Below are 20,768 nucleotides of genomic sequence, written 5' to 3'. Positions count from 1 at the left end.
AAGGAAAGTGTGCCATGAACCCGAACTCCCTTAGAACTCTCTTCCTTAGGGTTTCACGGCAGTGTGAAAAGGGGGCTCGAACTAAAGGAATTGCTATGCACTCCAGTCATCTACTGGCCTTGCGTTTTAATATTTTGAGGAAGTACTGGTTCTGGATAGGATGAGTTCTAATTTGAAACGGTTTACTATGGCTTCTTCTTTTTCTTAATATTTCTTAGGCCTATGGTGTGGTGATTTTTGCTTCATCTTCTATTAAATCATTGTAGTTCTTTCCAGCTGAAGTCCAAGCTTGATTCCAGGGTTCCTGCTTGAAGCTCCTCTGTTCTCTTCCTTTGGTCGTCAACAAGATCACAATTCATACACATATGAAGATTCTCCCTTCCACCCTCCAGAGGCAGGTTTACAACCTGCCTGGGATTCCAGTTCTAGGTTATTCTAGAATAGTGGATGAAAAATATTTTCTGTAAATGGCCAGAGAGTAAATATTTTAGGCATTGTAGGCCAGACAGTCTTTGCTGCCACTACTCAACTCTGCCACGGTAGTTGAAGACTGGCAGAATGTGCCACTCCAAGGATTATTTTAAGCTGATTATTTTTAAGAAATGGCACAAGGAGAAGCTCTGAAAAAAGAGTAAGGGAAATCTACATTTATAAAGGAAATTTACATAGAAAGGGAGCTAATATGAGGACAAGAACGATTACCAAACATACCCCTTTTATCTGAGAGATATCTGCAGGGCAGTGGAACCTTTGTTGACCATACATTTCCTCTTCTCACCCTCCTTCTCAACTCATAGTTGCCTCCTCCCCTTTGAAGCCCCAGAACCCTCTCCTTTTGTTAGCTCGGGATGGTATATAAGGGCTTAATCATCTGGCTGCCTCTTGAGTCTCATATCTTTACGGGGTTCCTGTACAGACTTGTATGTATGTAATTAAAATGGTTTTTTTCCCCTTCCTGTTAATCTGTCTTTTTTTACAGAGGGAAGGGTCTCAGCCAAGAACAAGGAATGGCAGAAGGAAAATTATTTTTCCTCCCCTATATAGTGCTGAAGCAGCCACAGACAACAAGTAAATGAGTGGGTGTGACCGTGTTCCGCTAAAAAGTTATTTACAAAAATAGGCAGCCGGCCAGATTTGGCCCATGGCCATGGTTTGCTGACTGCTGTCCTAGAACTTAGTGCATCAGTGCTCTTGTTAAATTCTGTTTCTTGCATAATTTCAGTTCCTTCTGGTGTTTTTTTATGCTTTATTTCCCATGAAGATGGAGAACATGTGGTCATCAGCCTTGGAAACACAGCCTCTCCTTGGACTTGCGGAGTGTAATTAGGTTATTAGTGCAGGCGTGCCCCTTCTGCTGAAACTCTAAGAAAGCAGTCACATCCCCAGATGCAGGAGAACTGAGGCCCAGGGCAGACAATAGAACCTGAGGTTTTAGGATAGAAGGGATTTAGAAATCAACTACACTGTCTCCTCGTTTTATAGAGGACAAAAACCAAAGTCTAATGATGACACAGTTCTTGCCCAAGCCCATTTTCCCAGTAAGACAGAGACACGCAACACAGCCCCAGCTCTGACATCCCGGCTCCTCTCAGATCACGCAAACCAACAGTGCTGCAGGGCTGCTGGTCCCTGCCTCTGTGGCCTTCCTTCCCAGCGGCTCTCCTCTCAGCACCTGGGTTGATGACCTCTGCAGGAAGATACTTACTAGACCTCTCCCTGGGGGTTTTGGTGTTGAAGACCGAAAGTGGATTGTAGCGGTTAAGGGTGGGCTCCAGGAATGCCACTGGTATGGCAGCTGCCAGTGAGGCCAGACATTCTCCAAGGGCAGGACGTTGCCTGGAAACAAAGAAGTTCCTTTAGAACTGGTGCCACTCACATGATGGCCCCATGCATTGGCATCCAGGTCCCTTTCCCAGGATCTCAGGCCACTTCCCCATAGATCACTCCACTGGATATCCCTGGGCCCTGGGCTCAGAAGGCTGCAAGCACTTCTTCCTCTCGCATCTTCCTCTGGACACTAACAAATGCTTTACAATGGTCTCACTACCCAGAACCTGGTTCTTAACTGGTCAAGGCGATATTATACACTATGTAGCTTTGTTCTTCTCTCCCAGCATGTGTGAGAGCAAGTTTAGCAGGCATCCAGATTGAATTTGATCCTTCTTGTTGCTAAAATATTTTTGAAATCTTCTGTGTGATTTCTTTGTGTCTATTCCTTGCAATGGATAGAGCCTCTGCCCACCAGTAGGAACAGTAGATAATGGGCCAAAAGCACCAATAAGACACAAGATAAAAGACCCTGCTTTGGGGGCTGGCCAGGTGGTGCAGCGGTTAAGTTCCCACGTTCCGCTTCAGTGGCCCGGGGTTCACCGGTTCGGATCCCGGGTGCGGACATGGCACCGCTTGGCACGCCATGCTGTGGTAGGCATCCCACGTCTAAAGTAGAGGAAGATGGGCATGGATGTTAGCTCAGGGCCAGTCTTCCTCAGCAAAAAGGGGAGGATTGGCAGCAGTTAGCTCAGGGCTAATCTTCCTCAAAAAAAAAAGAGATCCTGCTTTGCAATAGAAACAATAGGTCCTACAGCATAAGGCTTGATTTAGAGGAAAGATCTCTAAAACCTGTTACTCATCCCTTTTCCTTTCACAAATATTTTTGTGTCCACCATGTATTCAGCTCTGAGTTTTAAGTCTTTCTGTGAAATAAGCAATCAAATGAAAACAAAATGGTTGGGATTCCTAGTTCAGATTTCTAGTTCTGCAACTGAGAGGATGTGTGCTTGCTTGCAGGATGACGGAGCCTGCAGGTGTAAGTGATGGAACCAGCCACAGGCTGGGCAAAGCAGAGCTAGTCCTGAAACAGTGCTTCCCCCGCCCAGACCTGGGCCTAGCCTTCGAGTTGTATTGTCTAACCCAGCAGGTCCTTTCTGTTAGTGACACAATACAGTGACAGTGCTGGCTTGAAGGGCACTGTATGGGGCTGACATCTGTTGCTCTCTGATGAATGAGAGACCAGAGCTATCTGTTTTCTGCCCATCAGGATCTCTCCGCCACTCACTGGCATTCAATCATGGACCGACAACACACCTGACCTGTAAGGTACACATGTGATGTCAGTTCCCAGATAAGGGGAAAAATTTCTTCAAATAAACCAATAATGTGAGCCCATGATACAAAGACAATTAGTGAAAATGCAGATAATCAGATCATAATTAAGAATTGGAAGGGCTTACAGTGTTCAAGCCCATCTCGTTTGCCCTTTCTGGGACTGATCAACTCAAACTGAGCACTGATGCTGTGTACATGAAGCCCACTAGCAGAATCCCGGGGGGCTGAGGGTGTTAGCCTGCTTCTTGGGGGATGTTACAAAACCATCATGGAGAAAACTGTCAGCTAGGGAGGGGACACTTGGAGCCATGAGCAAATGCTTACTCGACTCTGCAATTCTGTGGAAACAGAAAGGCACTCAGCCCTCAGGTTCCCTTCAGCTCCCCATGGAAAACTGTACCTAAGACTGTGTCAGTTGCCCTTTACTACGACAGCCAACAATTTCAGCATGACCAAGGAGCCAGAATGTCAAAACTGTAGGGTCTCTGGACTGGACGTGGATAACAAGCATTTACTCGGGGGTGGGGAGTGGGGGTGGCTAGGGGAGCCATCTTGACTGAGGAGTAAACCAGACAGTGTTAACCCTAGCTTTGTCTTCCAGGTGATGAAAGTTCTTTCTCCACAAATGCAGAGGAAATAGAGAACCCTGAAGAAATGTGATAACATAGCTTTATAGTCTAATTATAAGGATTAGAATCAGCTTGCAACTTCAGTAAAGCACAGAGAAAGAGACACATTTGAATTGGATTAAAAATGTTATCTTAACTGGTCCTGAGAAAACAACTTGACAAGACTATCTGGGGGTAGAATCAGAACCTACAGAGGGCTAGCCTGAGGGGACACAGAACTGTCCTGCTGGAGATGCTAGAGGAATCTGCTGGACTAGAGAGAGGATGAGGGAGCGAGTGAGCGAACGAGTTGGTAGAAAGCTGCGTATTCCTTGGAACTCTTACACAATCTTCCGTCAAGCTACCAAACTTATGAAAAAAAGTGATCTTTTAATTACTTTAAAGGACAGGTACTATACATGGTTTTCTTTCTTATACTCTGTCTTCTTAGGCTCAGTTTATAGGGGACGAGCTGACAGCTTATTTGCCTATAAAGTATTTGAGCAGGTAACTTTAAAATTAGCCTCTAGCAAGCAAGAACGTCCTCAGTCAGGCCATCACTTCTTAGCTAATGGAGCAGCCTTGTCCTTCTGTTGAAGGTTTGCCTGTTAAATCCCCCAGCCAGGTCTGCTCAGAGGCAGAGCCGCAGCCCTAGGACAAAACAAGTCCTCCTGTGCCCTGAGTATTAATGCTGCTCTGGATCCCTTTGGAGGCCGCACCCCTGGTGGGAGGGGAGGGTGTGAGACCAGGGTTCCTCTCTGAGAAGCTTCTGCAACGTGGCTTCACTTCTGAGCAGGCCCAGGCCAGACCTGTTACCCCCACCATGCGTTCCTTCTCACCATCTCTTCCTTGATGATTTCCCATCTTTGCTAAACTCAAGGTAGTGGAAAGGCATAATAAGAGGGACATCATTTTAATTTCAGACCTGAATGACCAACACCCTCAGTGACAACTGAGGAGAGTGAGGGCCTGTGTACATCAAATATGAAGATCCATACGTGGCGGCTGTCTTTTTCAGTCAAGTCTCACCATTTTTACCAACCACAGTGGCCACCGAGGAGAAATATTGTATTTCCTCTCCTCAGTCTTGCCTTTTGAGGAAGAGGAAGAAATAAGGAGATAAATCATGAAGGGGAAAGAAATGCCACGGGACAGCATTGATGAAAGAAAGTCCAGGTGAAAATCAGGGGTGACAAGGGGTAATGTCAAATCTGAGAGCAAATTTTAGTTGGCCCACGGAGAAGGACCTACGAAACTGCTGGTCCTGAGTTGCTTTGGTGATAAATTGACTCATTATTCCTCTCTTTTCTCTTTCTCTCACCAAAATTAAAGTCACCATCTCACAAAAGTGGAATTCTAGAAAGTTAGTCTGATACAAAGGCAATCCTTGGGGCAAAAGACAGTTCTTCAGTGCTGTGCTGACTTGTGGGTCATGCACGTCCCTGTCCTCTCCCATATTAATTACTGACAAATCTGAGTCTCAAGAGACTCACAACAGGGTATTTTCTAGTCTGGAGCACACACATGATGCTAATTAGCCACTCGGCCAAGAGGGATAAACAGTTCTTCTGGCTGAGCTGTTAAAAGTTTTGTAAAAGTAAAGCCCAGAAGTCTGCCAATTAACACTCCTGGCTGTGAAAAACCACAGTGAATGACCTTGGCCTCCAGGCCCAAGAGAGACTGAGCAACGTCTGCTGTTATAAGGCTTCTCCAGCCATTAGCGCCCCCTAGGGGGCAGTGTGGGTGTGGACCAAACAGAGCAAGGGCTATGGAAACAGCAACAAAGCAAAAAAGGCTCTACATGAAGAGTTTATCACTGGATATGGAAACTCTTTGTTTTCCTCCACCTCAGTTCTTACTGCCTAGTACAGTATTTTGCATATAATAGTACTTGGTCAATAGTGACGGACTGAAGAGGGTTCAATGTGTATTTCAGTCTCTGTTATTTCCTCAGTCCATCTCTCAATTTTATTTCCATGGATTGGGGTCTTGCTTCTCAAATGTCTATTGTTAGGGGCACAGGCTGAGACACAGTCATCATAGTAATAATAATTATGCCTTGCACATATCTGGTGCTTTGCAATTTTGAAAGTTCCTTCATGTATATTCCAGAGGATGCTAAGGAGAGGATGGCACACGTAGCAGAGGGGCAGACAGCAGGGGCAGGGCAGGGTGCTAGAGAGCAACACTAGTAATCTCAGAGGTTTAGGGAAAGTGTGCAATGTTTCATTAGAAACAATTGATCAAAGGGGGCAGGGCAGGAACCAAGACATCTCTCTAAAGTGTGAAGGGAAAAACAGTTTTCCTTGAAATAAAATGGAGACTCAATGCTTAATGGAATCAATTTCCAAACTTAGTTTTCTTGACCAACCTCAGCAAATGCTCTATCAATTAATCAAAGAATCTCCATGTTAAAGAATGTAAGTTTTCTCCAGGGTTAAATGCCTAGAGCCTTTACCCTTCTCTGAAATTTTGTATCTGAAAACTCCACCTTCTCAGTATTGTCTCAATTAGAAAATATTCCAAAAGAAAGGTCCCTACTCTGTCTCAGTGACTTTTCCACCTCACAGCTAAGCCTATCACTGCGTGTCTGGAATCTTTTCTACCCACAAGGCACACTCAAGCTATAGCTGGAAACCAAATATTTAGCGGTTCCCTTGCAACCTACAGACATTCATTAGCCAAAAAAAGTTCAGTAAAAGGTGGTTGAGAAATGGTGGGTTTTATTGTACTTTCCTCCCTAAAACCCACAGGAACTGGGGGAAAAATTGGGAAGAAATTTGGATCTATGCTAAAATTGGAAAATGTGTGATAACTTCAAACCACAAAGTATGGACCAAATCCAGGGAGGATGCTGAGACTGAAACATACTGTCCAGACTTAGAGCAGAGTGTAGAAATCTCCGGAAGTAAACATGGAGATTTTGAGGACCCCAGAATATGAGTTTTTGCTTGAAACAAGGAGGATTGAGGGTATGAGCGGGCCCTAGGAGACTTGTTGAACGACATGTCTTTGGGGCCCAGGTTCCATATTGCAGAGTGGCAGACAGGACCAGAGCAGGGATGGAGGGTACATGCCACCTGCCACAACTATGACCTGACTCCCAGCCTGCAGAAACCACTGGAGGTGGGTGGAGTGGAAGAGTGAGAAATAACCTGTTTTGTAGCTGCTGATCCAAGTCCGCTGAAGTAGAGAATAAACATACATTAAATCACTAACTCAAAGTCCCATGACTATAGGATGTACTAAGAAAACAGTAGACTTTTAACTTTACTTCTGTAGTTTGATTTTTTTTAATAAGTATGTCTTACTTTCACAGCACAAAAGAAAATAAACAAAAGTCATTAATAGTGGCAGCATCACAACTCTAAGATTTTAAATCTTCAGTTCCTTAGTTGCTTCATTAACTAACAGAGAGGCAGTAGGGGGAGCCTCGATCTAGGTGCTTCTTCAAGTCCTGACTTCTTTCAACATGGAGTATAAAACACAGGCGCCAATATTCAGTGCTGGGGAGAGCAGATATGCGACAAAACTGGAATGAATATATGATTAATGCAGAAAAAGTCATATGAAGAGCAGTCTTTTTCCGGTCTGACATTTCAGAGTTGACCCTTCTTTGCCTTTTTTTTTCCAAGAGAACAATGCATAAGCTTTTCAAAAAACTGCACAAAGAAACACATATAGATGTCTGCGTATACACACTTGATACACTGAGAGACTAAGAAAAGATATTGAGAAAATATTCACAAAAGCTTAATGGAAGAAATGAATTAAAGACACCTACACCTTCCCTAAGTGAAATTCAATAGTAAGTGAAAGAAATTTTATTAATTCTCTTATTGATTTGGTCTGCCCAGGTCCTATTTCTAAGTGACAAAACTATCCATATTTTATGTAAAATAAGGAAGGCTATGCAACCATCGGAATTAAAATCATAATAAAAATAAATTAGTCATTAGTTTTTCAACTAATTTCTTCAACTGTGGCAGCTATTTGGAAGCTGTTATTCTAAAGACAGAGATGTTTCTTCAATGCATATTTTGGGTAATAGTATATGATTTCATTAGTTCTTTAGTTCTTGAAGGAGCTGAAGTCTTTTTGCTTTATTGCGAAGAAATTGCAATTAAATTTATGTAAGTTTTGATGTGAAACAAGGATTTATCATTGGTTTGTTAGATAAAAGCATCATAGATCGAGGAGGCACAGGGAGCATAGATACCAAGGGGATGTTTGGATGAAGTAATTTTAAGCACAGATCGAATTTCTTCCAGTTTCCTCGTTTGAAAGGCAAAAAAGGAAAAAATATCTTTCAAGGATAAGACTAACTCCAGAGTTGGTTAATACTGTGTTTATCCTCCTGATCTTCCCTGTGGATTTAAAGAGAACAACACAAACACATGACATTTGAGGCTGAAAAGCAGGGGGTCACCAAAGGCCTCGGTTGCTCCAGGAAGATTAGAGAGCAAAGTTGAACTCAAGCACCTCCCAAATCAGCTTGTTCAGATTCAAGCTTATTGAATAGCATTTCTGCTCCCAGAGTGCAGACTTGTTTAAAACTATAGCTAATCTGACAGCCGAGCATGCTAAAGGTCCAGGGCTGTATCACATAGAAACTCATTAAACACAACAGCAACTGCCTCGCGTCCCTTGAGCTTCTCAGCAAGTTTTAACCACAGGAACTCTGGAAGCTATTTGAAAGCTGTGATTATGAAGCAATAGACATTTCTTCAACTTGTTTTGGTCACTAGCACATGATTTAGCTCAGCTATATTGCTCCTCCAGCCACACACATTCACCAGCTATCTGCACAGAAGTCATAAATCTCAAGAGCCTCATTACACTTCTTATTATTGCCATACACATTTCATAACCTAGGCCAAAACCACCATCCCATGAGCATTTTGATTTTGCTGGAATGAAAAGACGTTATTACGTATTTAAAGAATGTAACATTTTTCTGAGCTCAAATGTGTTGGCCTCTTTTGTTCTCTACTTACCTTTCAACATAGATGTTCTTTCCTGTCCCAAGGGAATAGAGGCTGCACAGTATGTGGTAGCATGAAATCTGCACGTCGCCCACTGAAAAGAACAAAAAAGAGCTGTCATCACTGTGCTCCAATCCCAGCTCTCCACCTCCCCCCCATGGAAAGGGTCCACCAACAGAAAAAACGTGCCGGCATCTCCCAAGATCCAAAGATCTCTCTCTCTCTACTGAATATAGTGCCTTTTTACCCAGATGCTAGTTGCTGAACTGAGAGAGAACACAGTGACAGGAACTGAACCATCCCAGGCCCTTTGAGTGGCTTATGATGTGGATCTCATTGTTGCTAAGGGAAAGGAATCATTTGACCGAGTCCTTCCACAATGGGATTTTTTTTTCCCCAGAAGAGGGAGAAAATGTGGTCAAATTTTGTCTGGGACAATATTTCCTTCCTTTCAAAGGAAGAATGCAAGAAATTTGAAGTTTGAATGAGACTTTCATTCATTCCCTAGGAAGATATGTACAATATCCCTACCTCTTTAGAGATAGAGCAAAATTCCTCATGTCTGCCTCTCCCAAGCTCTCTGATGGATGTTTTTCAAAAGGCAATTCAATCATGTCATGAATTTGCCCTGTTTCCTAAGGGAAGGGCATTGTTCTGCTTAGCAACTCAAAGAGTTCAATCTTTAGGCTACATGGCCCTATTAATGTCTGGAATTCATAATAAGGCCGGGACTAATTTAACACAATGAGAACTAATATAATTTTTTACTTTTCAACAAGGAAGTGCATTGTTTCCATGACACAAAATAATGAGTTTGATGTTCCCCCACCCCTCCCTCCTACTGCATGGAAATAACTGATTTTCATTTGTTCAGAGGCATGAAGACACAGTCTTAGCTATCAGACAACTGGTTAAATTGAAGCATATGCCAACATTTAAAGTGTGAAACTGAAGCCTGGTGGCAGAATATTTGCATGAGAGGGTTGTACATGGTACTAAATGCAGACTAAAATAAAACCAACTGGCTATGGTCTTCTGAAGGAACAGATAATGAAATGTTAGCATCTTTCCTTTGCTCCTGGTAACCAATGAATAAATTAGGACTTCTTAACAGGAAAATTGGTGTCTGAAAAACCCTGGGAGCAAACCTCTATCTCCTACTGGATTACTCAGATAACCTTTTCAAATTAAGTAGGAGCACAATGGCTGAGAGCTAACCTAGTGGGTGGAAAATTCTGGTCCAGAATAATAGTGGGAAAGATTAAATTTATCTATTCAAATTTGGGGATTTCTTCCCTCCAAGAGTCTATTACTTCATTTTTAAATCTAAGAAGAAAAAAGTGTGTAGCAATTATCTCTCTACTCTGCCCTAAAGGTCAACATAAGTGAGTCACATTCTTCCTATCTGTGGCCATGTCCATATAAATCCATGACAGACGGCAGTCTGACTCACAGAGTAAGTCCACCCCGAACTGATGCTGAGCAACGTGCTCAAAGATGGACGTCAGGATGGGAAGCAGAGCCACTGTGGTGTAGTTAATATTCTGAGAAACGCCTTTAATCTGCGTTCTGGAATGGGTAAACTTCCCGAGCTTCAGGTTTTCCGAGGTCTTCTCTAAGTCTTCTGCGGCATTTTCAAAGAAGGCTCGTAACCCAGCCTTCACCAGCTCTGAGCCTGACTTCATGACAGTCCTGTAAGCAAAAAATGTTCAAAACAGAAGTCTAATCTGAACCTTGGGTCAACCCCCTTCTTGAAACTGGTGACTTGCAGTGCAACCTGGGCCCGACATTTGACACTCCAGTCACCCAATGACACTGTGTCAGGAGAAATGGAGAGAGCAGTTAGCATCCAGGAAGAAACCTGGATCACACAACCCCCCAAGGGGCCTAGCAACTGGACAGGGTGCTCAGTTTAAGGGAATCAGTGCTCAACTCTTCAGGAAATGTAGAGGACGATTCAGAAGGAAACTGGTATTGATCACCTGCCATCTAGCCAATAGTGCAGGAGGCTACATTCTTCTGTAAATATCTGACCAAAAGGAGGGAGAAGGGAGTTTTGCTTGCAGCTCACCATGGGATAAGCAACTTTTAGCTCTCCCTATGATGTAGGACCTCTTACGGGGGGGGGGGGGGGGGGGGGGGGGGGGGAGAGGGAGGGAGGGAGAGAGAGAGAGAGAGGGAGGGAGAGAGAGAACAAATAAATAAGTCAACTGAAGCTTAGATTCCTATTGGCTTGCAGGGATGTCATAGCTTGGAAAAAGTGAGGGAGGAGGCACAGCCAGCCCCTTTTGAAACCATCAGCTTAATCAGACACTGAAAAAGCCACAGAAATGTGACCTGAGGGAATGGAGATGAGCTATGGGTGTCTGGGGCCTTCTCTCAAAACGATTTTATAAAACTTAGAATTGTAACAAAACCTACAAGTCATCTATTATTTTCCATATTTCTACATCTTATTCACAAGACTATGACAGGCTTGCTACAAGGACAGATGCTTTTTATCTACAGCATTTTTTGATAGTATTCATCCAACCAACAAGAAAAATAAAAGCAAGGAAATAATATCATTGGAGCCTGCTCCGATACTGTAAATATTCTCAAGCTCTCTTCCGAACTTTCTAGTCGCAGGTTTTGTCAGGAATGATTATCAAACACACTGACCTGCATTTTTAAAAGTATGGTTCTGGGAGTAGATTCCTCATCCCGATTACTAAGGATTTCAGTCTCCTGGGATGTCTTGGTTGATCCTGCAAACTGTGTGCTGTCCTCATATGTCTACAACATGTTTGTTTCTCTCAAAAACCCAAAACTTCCCTTTAATTAGCCTTAACTGTTTTTAGGTAACTATTTTTTGTTTGAGGAGATTTTCATCTTCTGGCCACACTTTTAAGTGGGAATTTCTCTTCTGCATTGGGTTTTGGAATGTGTGTCCTCCTCCCAGCTTTGACAAGGGCCCTACTAAATGCGGTGTGTTAAAGAAAGCTCCCTGCCTGTCCTTTTCACAATTCCTCTCTTTTTTACCTCATAAGTCATTTATATTTATATGATCATAATTTACATAGATACATTTTAAGACACCCTTCTCCCCTTTCAGCCATTTTTCCTCCCAGAACCTCAGGCCATGGCTCAAAACTATCTGTGTCTCTGATCCTTTGATAGTCACATCTCCCTGCATTTTGCTCCTGGCCACTTAGAATTCAGAGAGCTGTGGTTCCCTTCTCCAAGGATGCTTATGGCCTTGCCACCCATCAGGCAGCTCTTTGTTTTTTGTGGAGAATGAGGTACAAAGTGGCACTTTAGCACATTATATATTTTATCTTCTGAAAGATGAACTTCTTAGTAAGAGGAGACAAGAATTGATGAAATGCTCAGCGTTTAGTGTTCAGCGTATGCCATGACATGGCTCTCCATCACGTCCACCAAGAAACAGAGAGTGCTAATGTCAGAGTAAGCACCATCTTTTCCCTGGCTGCCTCTCTCCCCAGCTCCTGCAGAGCCGTGACATGTTTTCTCTGCAGTACCATAATAAGTGAGGAGAGAGGGTCAGAGAAGGAGTTGTGAGAAACTATTGGAAAAAACCAGGCAGACTTACCTTGTGTCAAGTGTCTGAGCTAAGATGTGAAGACAGCTCACCATTGTAGTGGAATCGCTCCCTGGAATAAAAAATATCACCTGTGACTTCCCAAACCATTCGCCTGTCTTTTTTTGATAGTCAAAAAAAAAAGATGTCAATGGTATGGAAGGCGGAGGGAATGTGTTTTTTCACGGCACAATGCCAGCAGATACAAGTATACAGGAGTGATTGGATTAGAAAACTTCCATTTACAAACACAAGTATGACTCATATGTGGAACATAGGAAAAAAGCCCCAAAGCAACAAACACATAGATACAGAGAAAGACTGGTGGTTACCAGGGGGGAAGGGAGGTGGAGGAGGGCAAAAGGGATAAAGGGGGACATTTGTAAGCCTGTCTTTTAAATGCAATCTTCTCAATGTGCACAAACCACAGCCCAGCATAATTAACCAGCAACACACCAAGTGCCAAGCCTCTGTTCAGGGACAATGCATTTATCTCTGGCCTGACACATCCGCTTTATGATGGATGTTAGAGGCAGAGCTTAAAACCTTCACTGGCGTGGAAAATCTGAGCTGTTAAATGGGTAGAGAGGTCATTTATCACACTTCAGAGCAATTTTCTATGGCAAATTTAGGTGACACCTTAGTCCTAAGGCTCCGGATGTCTGTGGGAGTCACAAATAAAGGCAAACGCCAAGTTCAGAGTAATTACAGGGAGGAGCGCAGCCCTTAGCAATGCTTCTCTTCACTTACCAAAGAGGGAAATCCTGTGTCGAACAAGAGCAGCGAGTTTGCAGAACAGGCTGAAGCAGAAAACGCAAGTGAGAAAGGCTCAGAGATTCAAGGACTACTTTGTACCTCCCCCGGTCCCCATGCTGAAAAACAAAGGGCATAGAATGGTATCTAGGAAGATGCACTCTGTTCTTCTCGAAGGCTCCTCTGGACCACACTATGAGTACGTGTTGGTGCCGCTGTCTTTTTGGAGAATCATGAAAGGTACCTTGCAGGCCGCTCCAACCTTACAGAAAACAATCCTTCTGCAATCATTACAGTACTTTGCAGTGACCCGGTTGTTGGAAACCATCCCTTGCTATAGAACACTGTGTGTTGAAACATTCATTTGTATGACATTCAGGAATAATGAGGATTCTGGAAGGAACCACCCTTTTTCCATTGTTGCAATAGATTGCAAACGATTTTGCCGCCTTCACTGGGGGTGTGAGTCTTTAGTTGGAAGGTGGGCTAGAAGGTGGAACTGGAAGAAAGGTAATGATTCAGGTATAGGGGACACTGTGTTGAACAAAAACATTTTAAGAAATTCTTTTCTTTGCCATCTCCCACCAGTCTACAGGCCTGACCAGACTGCTGTCCTAGCTGTGTCCCTGGAAGCTAGGAAAGCCCACATCCTATACTTTTGTGCTTTCTGACCCTACACCATGCTTTTGCCCATATTTTCTACCATGGAACCTCTTGGAGGTCCAGTTGTGTCTTACTGTTTTACTTTCCACAGTGCTTAATAGAAGGCATTGTACAGTTAAAAAGAACCCATAAATGTTTCTGAACACGCTTCTGGTGGACCCTATCTAGAGACCCTACGGCCATCACTTGACCTGTGGTACTGATGTTCTTGGGAGGGCATTTCTCAGAACTCTTGACATTATTTACACTGGCGCAGCTAGGCCAGACAGAACTTGGCAACCCCTTCAGAAAGCAGTCCTTCCTGGTGGAAAAGAAAGAGGGAAGGTGGAATAAAAACACCTGGAACAGGCCATGGGATGCTAAGGTGAGATGGAGCCGCACTTCTTCCCAAGGTCTTAGAAGTCATGGGCTTCTTGCCTCACACAAGGCAGAAATTGTTTAGAGTACAGCTCAAATGGAGAAGAAAGACATCCCAGGCATTGGCGGGAATGAAAATTTGCTCACCTGCAAATGGTTTTCAATGAATGCCCTGGGCCTTTCTGGGCCATCTACTGGAAATCATGGCCAAAGACCCTCATGGTTAGTCCTTTGTTTTTGTGGTGGAAATAAGTTGGAACCCTTGGCCTAGAGCTTAAGAGAACTAAAAAAAAATTAATAGAAATTTGGCAGCCAGCCAGCGCGAAATTAAATATGGACTGCTTCTTCTTTTCTCTTCCCATGGTGTTTTTTTGGAGATATGTATCTGATCAGGACTCTTGGAGTTGGGGGAGGAGACAGCCTGGAGGAGGATGAATTCTGTGGCTCCGCCATAACTAGCTGGGCTGTTGAGGTTAAGCCACTTTACCGTTCTGGGCGTTAGCTTTCTCATCTGTAAGTACAGAGTAATCATATGATCCTCTTAATTTTTAGAATTAGGGGCTGATAGACTCAGTTATTTCTGGTGAAATACTTCAAAGTGGACTCATGCTCTGTCTAAATACAAAATGACATTTTTCTAACTAAAGCAGATGGTTGGGTTGTTCGATCCTAACACTAACACGGTTTCCCCTGCTGGCAGAGGTGCTTTCTCAGGCATGCCGAAGCCAGGGCCTGAAATTCCCAGGAGTCCCTTATTGTCCCCTGTGGAGCCCATGATTTAAGTAGAAGCATTGTCCTTAGCCCAGAGATTATGAGGGGCCGGAGTCCCCAGGCACCTCCCTCCACCTCATATTTGAGGTGATAAATTAGAGGGATCCCAGAGGAGAGAGTCTGGGAAGCACTGGTGAATGGCATCAGATGCAGAAGAGGTGGGGCTGGGGAAGGAGGCAAACAAGAGGGTTCTGGAGATGTGAACACGTTCAGTGCAGACACAACTGCTTCCGTGGGAGGGCGGCAAGCGCACGGATGGCTCTGAGAGCTATTTGCAAGGCTGATCATCAGCTCCAGGTTGTTTTCCAGCCGTGACAAATGGTGCCTGGCTGAACAAATGTTACATTTCCATGAATTAATAATCTCAGAAAAATAGATGCAGAAAACAGACACACCTGCCCTCTGTTGGATTATCTGAATATCTCACTTTGCACCTCATTTCCCTCACTTCCTACAAAATACACTGGTGCGTCCTGAAAATATTTAGGAAATCTTTGGTCCATTAACTATTCTGGGTGTATCTCATTTTTTTTTTTTTTTTTGGCTTAAAACAATACAATTTAGTATCTTACAATTCTGGAGGTCCAACATCTAAAATGGATTAGAAGGGTGCATTCCTTCTTGAGACTCGAAGGGAGCATCTGTTTCTTTACCTTTCCTTTTTATAACTACAAGCACACACTATCTCGTCGCGCGCATTCATTTGAGAATGATGATCAGCTTTAGCAATAATTCATATGTGGAAGTTTTTCAAAGCAAACTTCCCTGTACATTTCAAAATAATTAAGTTTTTAAATTTATTTTTATTTTTTGTAGGTGTATCTCATTTTGACAGCATGAGCTCCTCCCTTAATACATGAGATTAAGCAATCACAGTGCAGGGAAAATGGCACTTGACCTGGATAGAGAGGACTTTTCCTTCTTGCCTTAACTTACTACCCAGGTCACTGCAGGCACTGGAATGGACCTGGTCAAACCTCAGTTTCCTCCTCTGTGAGATGGAGACCAAAATACACAGGCAGTTCCTAGAATTTAGGGCATCGTGATGTTTCACAATGGTACTTACACAGGTGGGCAATAACTCTTGCATATGAAATACTGAGCTCATTGCTTAGCCATGCTGTGTTTCATAGATGTTAGAGAAATCCAAAGATGTAATATCCCCCAAAGATGGTGATATTTAATGGCTGGGCCCTTGGAAAGTATGATGTACGCCATTCACCATCAATGGATGCTAGGGAAAGAGGTGACAGACTGCTCCCTTTAGAGTCCTTAACTCTTTGCCATTTAGAAGTCTAATTCATTCTTTGTCACTCATACATCAAACACAGAGAGAACCTGAAGTATGGCAGAACCCATCTCTTAGCCTGATCATGAAGTACTTTGTTCTTATCTCTGTTGAGGTATTCACATGTTATGCCTAGTAGAATGAGAAGGGAGGCTAGTGCTCTTGATGACAAATTTTTTCCTATTAGGAATTTAAATTGAATTATGTCGCTCCAGATATCAAATCTCGGATCATCCACACCAGGACTTGTAAGATCTGATTCTTTTTTAAAATTTTAATCTTAAAAATCATGATGAGAATGGATTGAAAGCAGCATTAATCTGTTTCTTCTCAATGTTGTAGGTTTGCTTTTCCCAAACTTCAGAATTACCTTTGCCTTTTTCTAAATGTTATTTCAGGACAGAAGTTCACCCGAGTATGTACATTTTCCCCAAGCCCTACTGACACCCCCCAAACAGTATACTTCTCTTGGTTGCCAAAATAATACATAGGTAAGTACAAATAAAATTACTTTCAAAACCAAGATGATAACCCAGACCTCTGAGCTACCACTCATCAGGCTACAGTTCATTTCTCCAAAAGATTCACCAGTTAGTCCCCAGGAAGTGGAGGTATCATATAAATCACATCAGCACCGTGACCTTCTCTTTCTGTTGTAGACTCACCTGGCCACCATTTCTTTTTCCTTATGGGAGGCATACCCGCTGCTGCTAAGGGGCTTCAGAGGGGAGGACAAGAAGTAGAGGCGGTGATTGGTGAAGTACTGGTCAACCAGTGGGAGAAGAACCTGGAAAATCCACAGGAAATTAACTTCTAGGAGGCCGGCCAAAGCCCTTCCTTTGGTTCCTTTGAAAAAGTTCCTTCTCACTGAGCAAAAAGCTTGTGAAAGCTGGTCCTATTTTTAATACATTTTCCTCTTCTATGCTCTGAAACCAGAGGCCTTGGAGATGTGTGAAAGGATAGGGCCACCCACTAAGATCCCAAAGAAATAGGAGTACAGCCTTGAGTCAGCATTTTCAGGAGAGTCCTGTGGGACATCTGTACTTAGACATGGCTTCTTGGGCACAGCATCCAGCAGGCACACTTGAGGCCTTGCCTGGCACTACGAGCTTTGAGCATTGAGTGTCTGCCCCAAGGCCTCACAGACATTTAGTCCTCTGAGTAGGGCTGGATGGCAGAGACTGCTCACTGGCACACAAATTCATTCTCCCCTTCTTTCTCTTAGCAACAGAAAGCCCCATGTTTTAGCTGGGCATGGGGTCACCCAGCTAGAGAATGCATTACCCAATCTCTGTTGCAGGCAGGTGAGGCTAAAATGACCAAGTTGTAGCCACTAGGATAGAAATATTAAAGAAAAGACAGCCTCCCCTCCCCTCTCCGTCTCCCTTTCTCACACATGTGGTACAGGTGAGCCTGTCTGGACCATACTGACTACGCCTTGGAAAATGATGGAGCATCAACAGAGCTTGGGTCCCTGGGTGACGGCGTAGAGCAGAGCAGGCTGCCCACCTCCTCAGACCACCCACCTGCCTTGGGACTGTTCCACAACAGAGAGATACATGTCCATCTCATTGAAGCCACTGGAGTTTTGGGTATCTTTATTGGATCAGCTTAACGTGTACCCTGAATCGTGTAGATCCTAAGAAGAAAGTGATGGGGTTAAGTGCAGAGAGTCACTTACTTTGGCAAAGAATTTGATCTCCTGGTCATGTGGCGACTTTTCTGTTTTCCCACTGCTGACAATGGCTTCTATAAAGGCAAAAGTAACACTAAGTTGATCAGAGTTAAAGAAAACAAAAAAAGAGTCACAGCATTTTAGAAACAGCAGCTTTTCCAAAGGCCGTGAAAAGGCCATCTGATTTTACAAAATATCTTATATTTTACAAAGTACTTCACAATTGTGCTGGTGAGTGATTTCTCGTGTCAGTTCTCTAAGCAGTTTCACTATCCTTTCTCCACTTTATGGATGAGAAAGCAGCTTTGGAGAGGTTGAGTCACATGCCCACAGTCACAAAGCAAATAACGGAAAAATTAAAATAGGATGAGTTATATGAAAAGTGACAAATGGTTCAATCAAACCCAGTAAGGAAACCAAGGAGGAAATTGATTCTTTTAAGTGTGGAGCAAAAAAAATCTCAGCTACCATTTCCCCCCAAAAACCATATGTCTAAATGAATCATGAACAGCTAAGCATGAAAGCATCATTCCTTGATAAAGTATCAAATTCTTCTTCTTCTTTTCTTTTTGTGAGGAAGATTGGCCCTGTGCTACCATCTGTTGCCAATCTTCCTCTTTTTGCTTGAGGAAGAGCTAACATCTGTGCCAATCTTCTTCTATTTTGTATGTGGGATGCCACCACAGCATGGCTTGATGAGTGGTGTGTAGGTTTGCGCCTGGGATCCGAAGCTGTGAACCCTGGGCCGCCAAAGTGGAGCACGTGAACTTAACCACTGTGTCACTGAGCTGGCCATCAAATTCTTTTTGATGTTATGAGTTATTATGAGAAGCACATATTTTTGTGATAGTTCACGATACGTACCCAAATGGGCAATAAACTCTTGAGCGGAATCAACATATTTCAGGATCTTCTTCAAAAATTTGTAGGCAAACCTCTTTTCCATGGAGGAGGCATCCAGTTCCATATCCTTCATACCTCTAGGTGGGAAATGGGTAAACCCCAGGGAGAACAGAGATAACCATGTGACTTTGGAGCATCAGCAGTCCTATCTGTGGTGACTTTATTTTCCCAATGTGAAAATGGCTATTCTGGCTTATTGCCTGAGTCATCATCTGACTGATTTCCCCTTGCACTCAGAGCCTGCCTCTGTGAGCACCCAAGACCTGCACTACAATAATTTCTGAGAAGATTTTTCAGAAAGATCTTTATCATTCATCCAACAAATATTGAGCTGGGGATAAATCAGAGATGCAAACAAGAATCTCTGCTCTCATGGAACTTACATGCTGGCTGTCAACAGACACAAACAATACATAAAACAAAATAAAAATTATGTGGGATGCTAGAAGTTAATAATTTTCTGAAAAAAAGAAAAATTAAAATGATGGATGAAAGGGCCCAAGAGTGCCTGAAGTGGGGGCAAACACTGTAGTGTCACATAGGGTAGTCAGTGCTGGTCTCATTGGGACATCTGGGGAAAGAGCTTTCTAGGCATAGGGAGCAGTGATGCAAACGCCCTGAGGCGGGAGCATACATGCTGAGTTGATGGTATGTGTCAAGGCTAGTGTGGACAGGATGGAAATGACTAGGTAGTCAGAGGGGTGTGGGGCAGGGAGTGGAATAAATCATTAGGGCCCTGTGGGCCATCCTAGCATTTTGTTTTTGCTCTATGATGGGAAGCTAGTGAAAGCTTTAAATGGAGGAATGACGTGATATGACTTACACTGTAACAGAATTATTCTAGTTTCTGGGTTTAAAATTGAGTGTGGGGGGCAAGGGTTGAAACAGGGGGCCTGGATAGGAGGTTCTCTCAGCAGTGATAGTTGACAACATGGAGGAGGTGAGAAGTGGTCAGAGTCTGCGTATCTTAAAGGTAGAAACAGCAGGATTTCTTGAAGGATTGGATTGGAGAAAAAGAGAAGAGTCAAGGTTTTTGGCTTGAGCATCAGGAAGAATGGGCCGTCAGGGAGCGCTGGGGAAGCTGAGAATGGAGAGGTCTGAGGTGTGGGGAGCAGGGAACCAGGAGTCTTCCGTGGTGACAGGGATCTCACCGCCTCATCTGTGTATAGGCTCTGGCACATGGTAAATGGCTACTAGGGTATATTTGCTGAATTCAATGATCTTTTCCCTTTTCCCCCCTATTTCCATGATTTCCTTTTTAGTTACAGTAAAGAGGAATTTTTCATTTCTGTGAGCCAGTTATTTATCAACAAATCACAGTACACATTCATCTGGGTGTGAAGAATGGGATTAAAATGATGATGGGAATCTTTCCCAAATGCTTCCCCAGAGGCTGTCTCCCGCCGCCGGACCTTTCCTGCTGACAATATGGCAAATAAGTTTTATTATTTTTCCATATGAGCTACAACAGAAATATTTGTATAGATTTTTATTTGGATTTTTGCCATTCAGTGGCCAAAATTCTGTAGGCAACCAAAAGAAGAAACGGCAGCTGGCTCAGCAAACATTTCTTTTAGGAGGAATGGCTATATCAGAATAGGAACACGAGCTTGTTTTTCATTGTGCAAAGGACTCAGTGAGCACGATCCTGTGAGGCACAGCTCACCGTCACATTTGACCAGCAAGAAAACAGCTTCGATCTTCAAGACTTAAGCAGCCAAGACCATTCTCATATGAAACATTATGATAAACCTAAGTTTGAGACAAAACGTCTTAGAAAATCATGATTCATTCAATCTTCCCAGTGGAGTTGCATCCAAGAATCAGTTCTCTTTGTTCAAAGACTGTTTATGTCAGTTATGCTTACTCTCGTTATTATGCAATTTAATTAAATATATAAAGCAACAAAATAAAAGTATGAAGAGAACTACTGATTCTATGAGAACTAAGTTGCATATTTTGCAATTGCAAGGTTCCAAATACACAGTCTTTGAATTAGGTATGAGTGAGACAGCTGTAAAAGATGGGGGAGGAAATGGAAAAAAAATTTTCTAGAAGAATATTGCACTTAAATTGTTTG

The 20,768-nt window shown here is 43.2% G+C and overlaps 1 protein-coding gene across 11 annotated transcripts in view; it reads right to left on the bottom strand.

Annotated features, from left to right (window-relative positions):
* Positions 1-20,768, bottom strand: part of RYR3 (ryanodine receptor 3) — a 484,412-nt gene that overhangs the window by 72,130 nt on the left and 391,514 nt on the right. For 10 of the 11 annotated variants that reach the window (XM_070239375.1, XM_070239401.1, XM_070239387.1 and 7 more), the window contains 8 exons: positions 18,650-18,769; positions 17,792-17,859; positions 16,776-16,897; positions 13,029-13,078; positions 12,291-12,351; positions 10,152-10,390; positions 8,711-8,792; positions 1,706-1,836 (listed from right to left, as the gene is read on the bottom strand). In XM_070239375.1, the coding sequence (XP_070095476.1) occupies positions 1,706-1,836; positions 8,711-8,792; positions 10,152-10,390; positions 12,291-12,351; positions 13,029-13,078; positions 16,776-16,897; positions 17,792-17,859; positions 18,650-18,769 (873 nt within the window). The remainder of the gene's footprint in view (positions 1-1,705; positions 1,837-8,710; positions 8,793-10,151; positions 10,391-12,290; positions 12,352-13,028; positions 13,079-16,775; positions 16,898-17,791; positions 17,860-18,649; positions 18,770-20,768) is intronic. The other variant, XM_023620680.2, reaches the window with a different exon arrangement.

This window comes from Equus caballus, chromosome 1 (genome assembly GCF_041296265.1).
Source record: "Equus caballus isolate H_3958 breed thoroughbred chromosome 1, TB-T2T, whole genome shotgun sequence".
In the NCBI taxonomy this organism is placed as follows: domain Eukaryota; kingdom Metazoa; phylum Chordata; class Mammalia; order Perissodactyla; family Equidae; genus Equus; species Equus caballus.
This window is presented reverse-complemented; position numbering and strand designations above follow the sequence as displayed.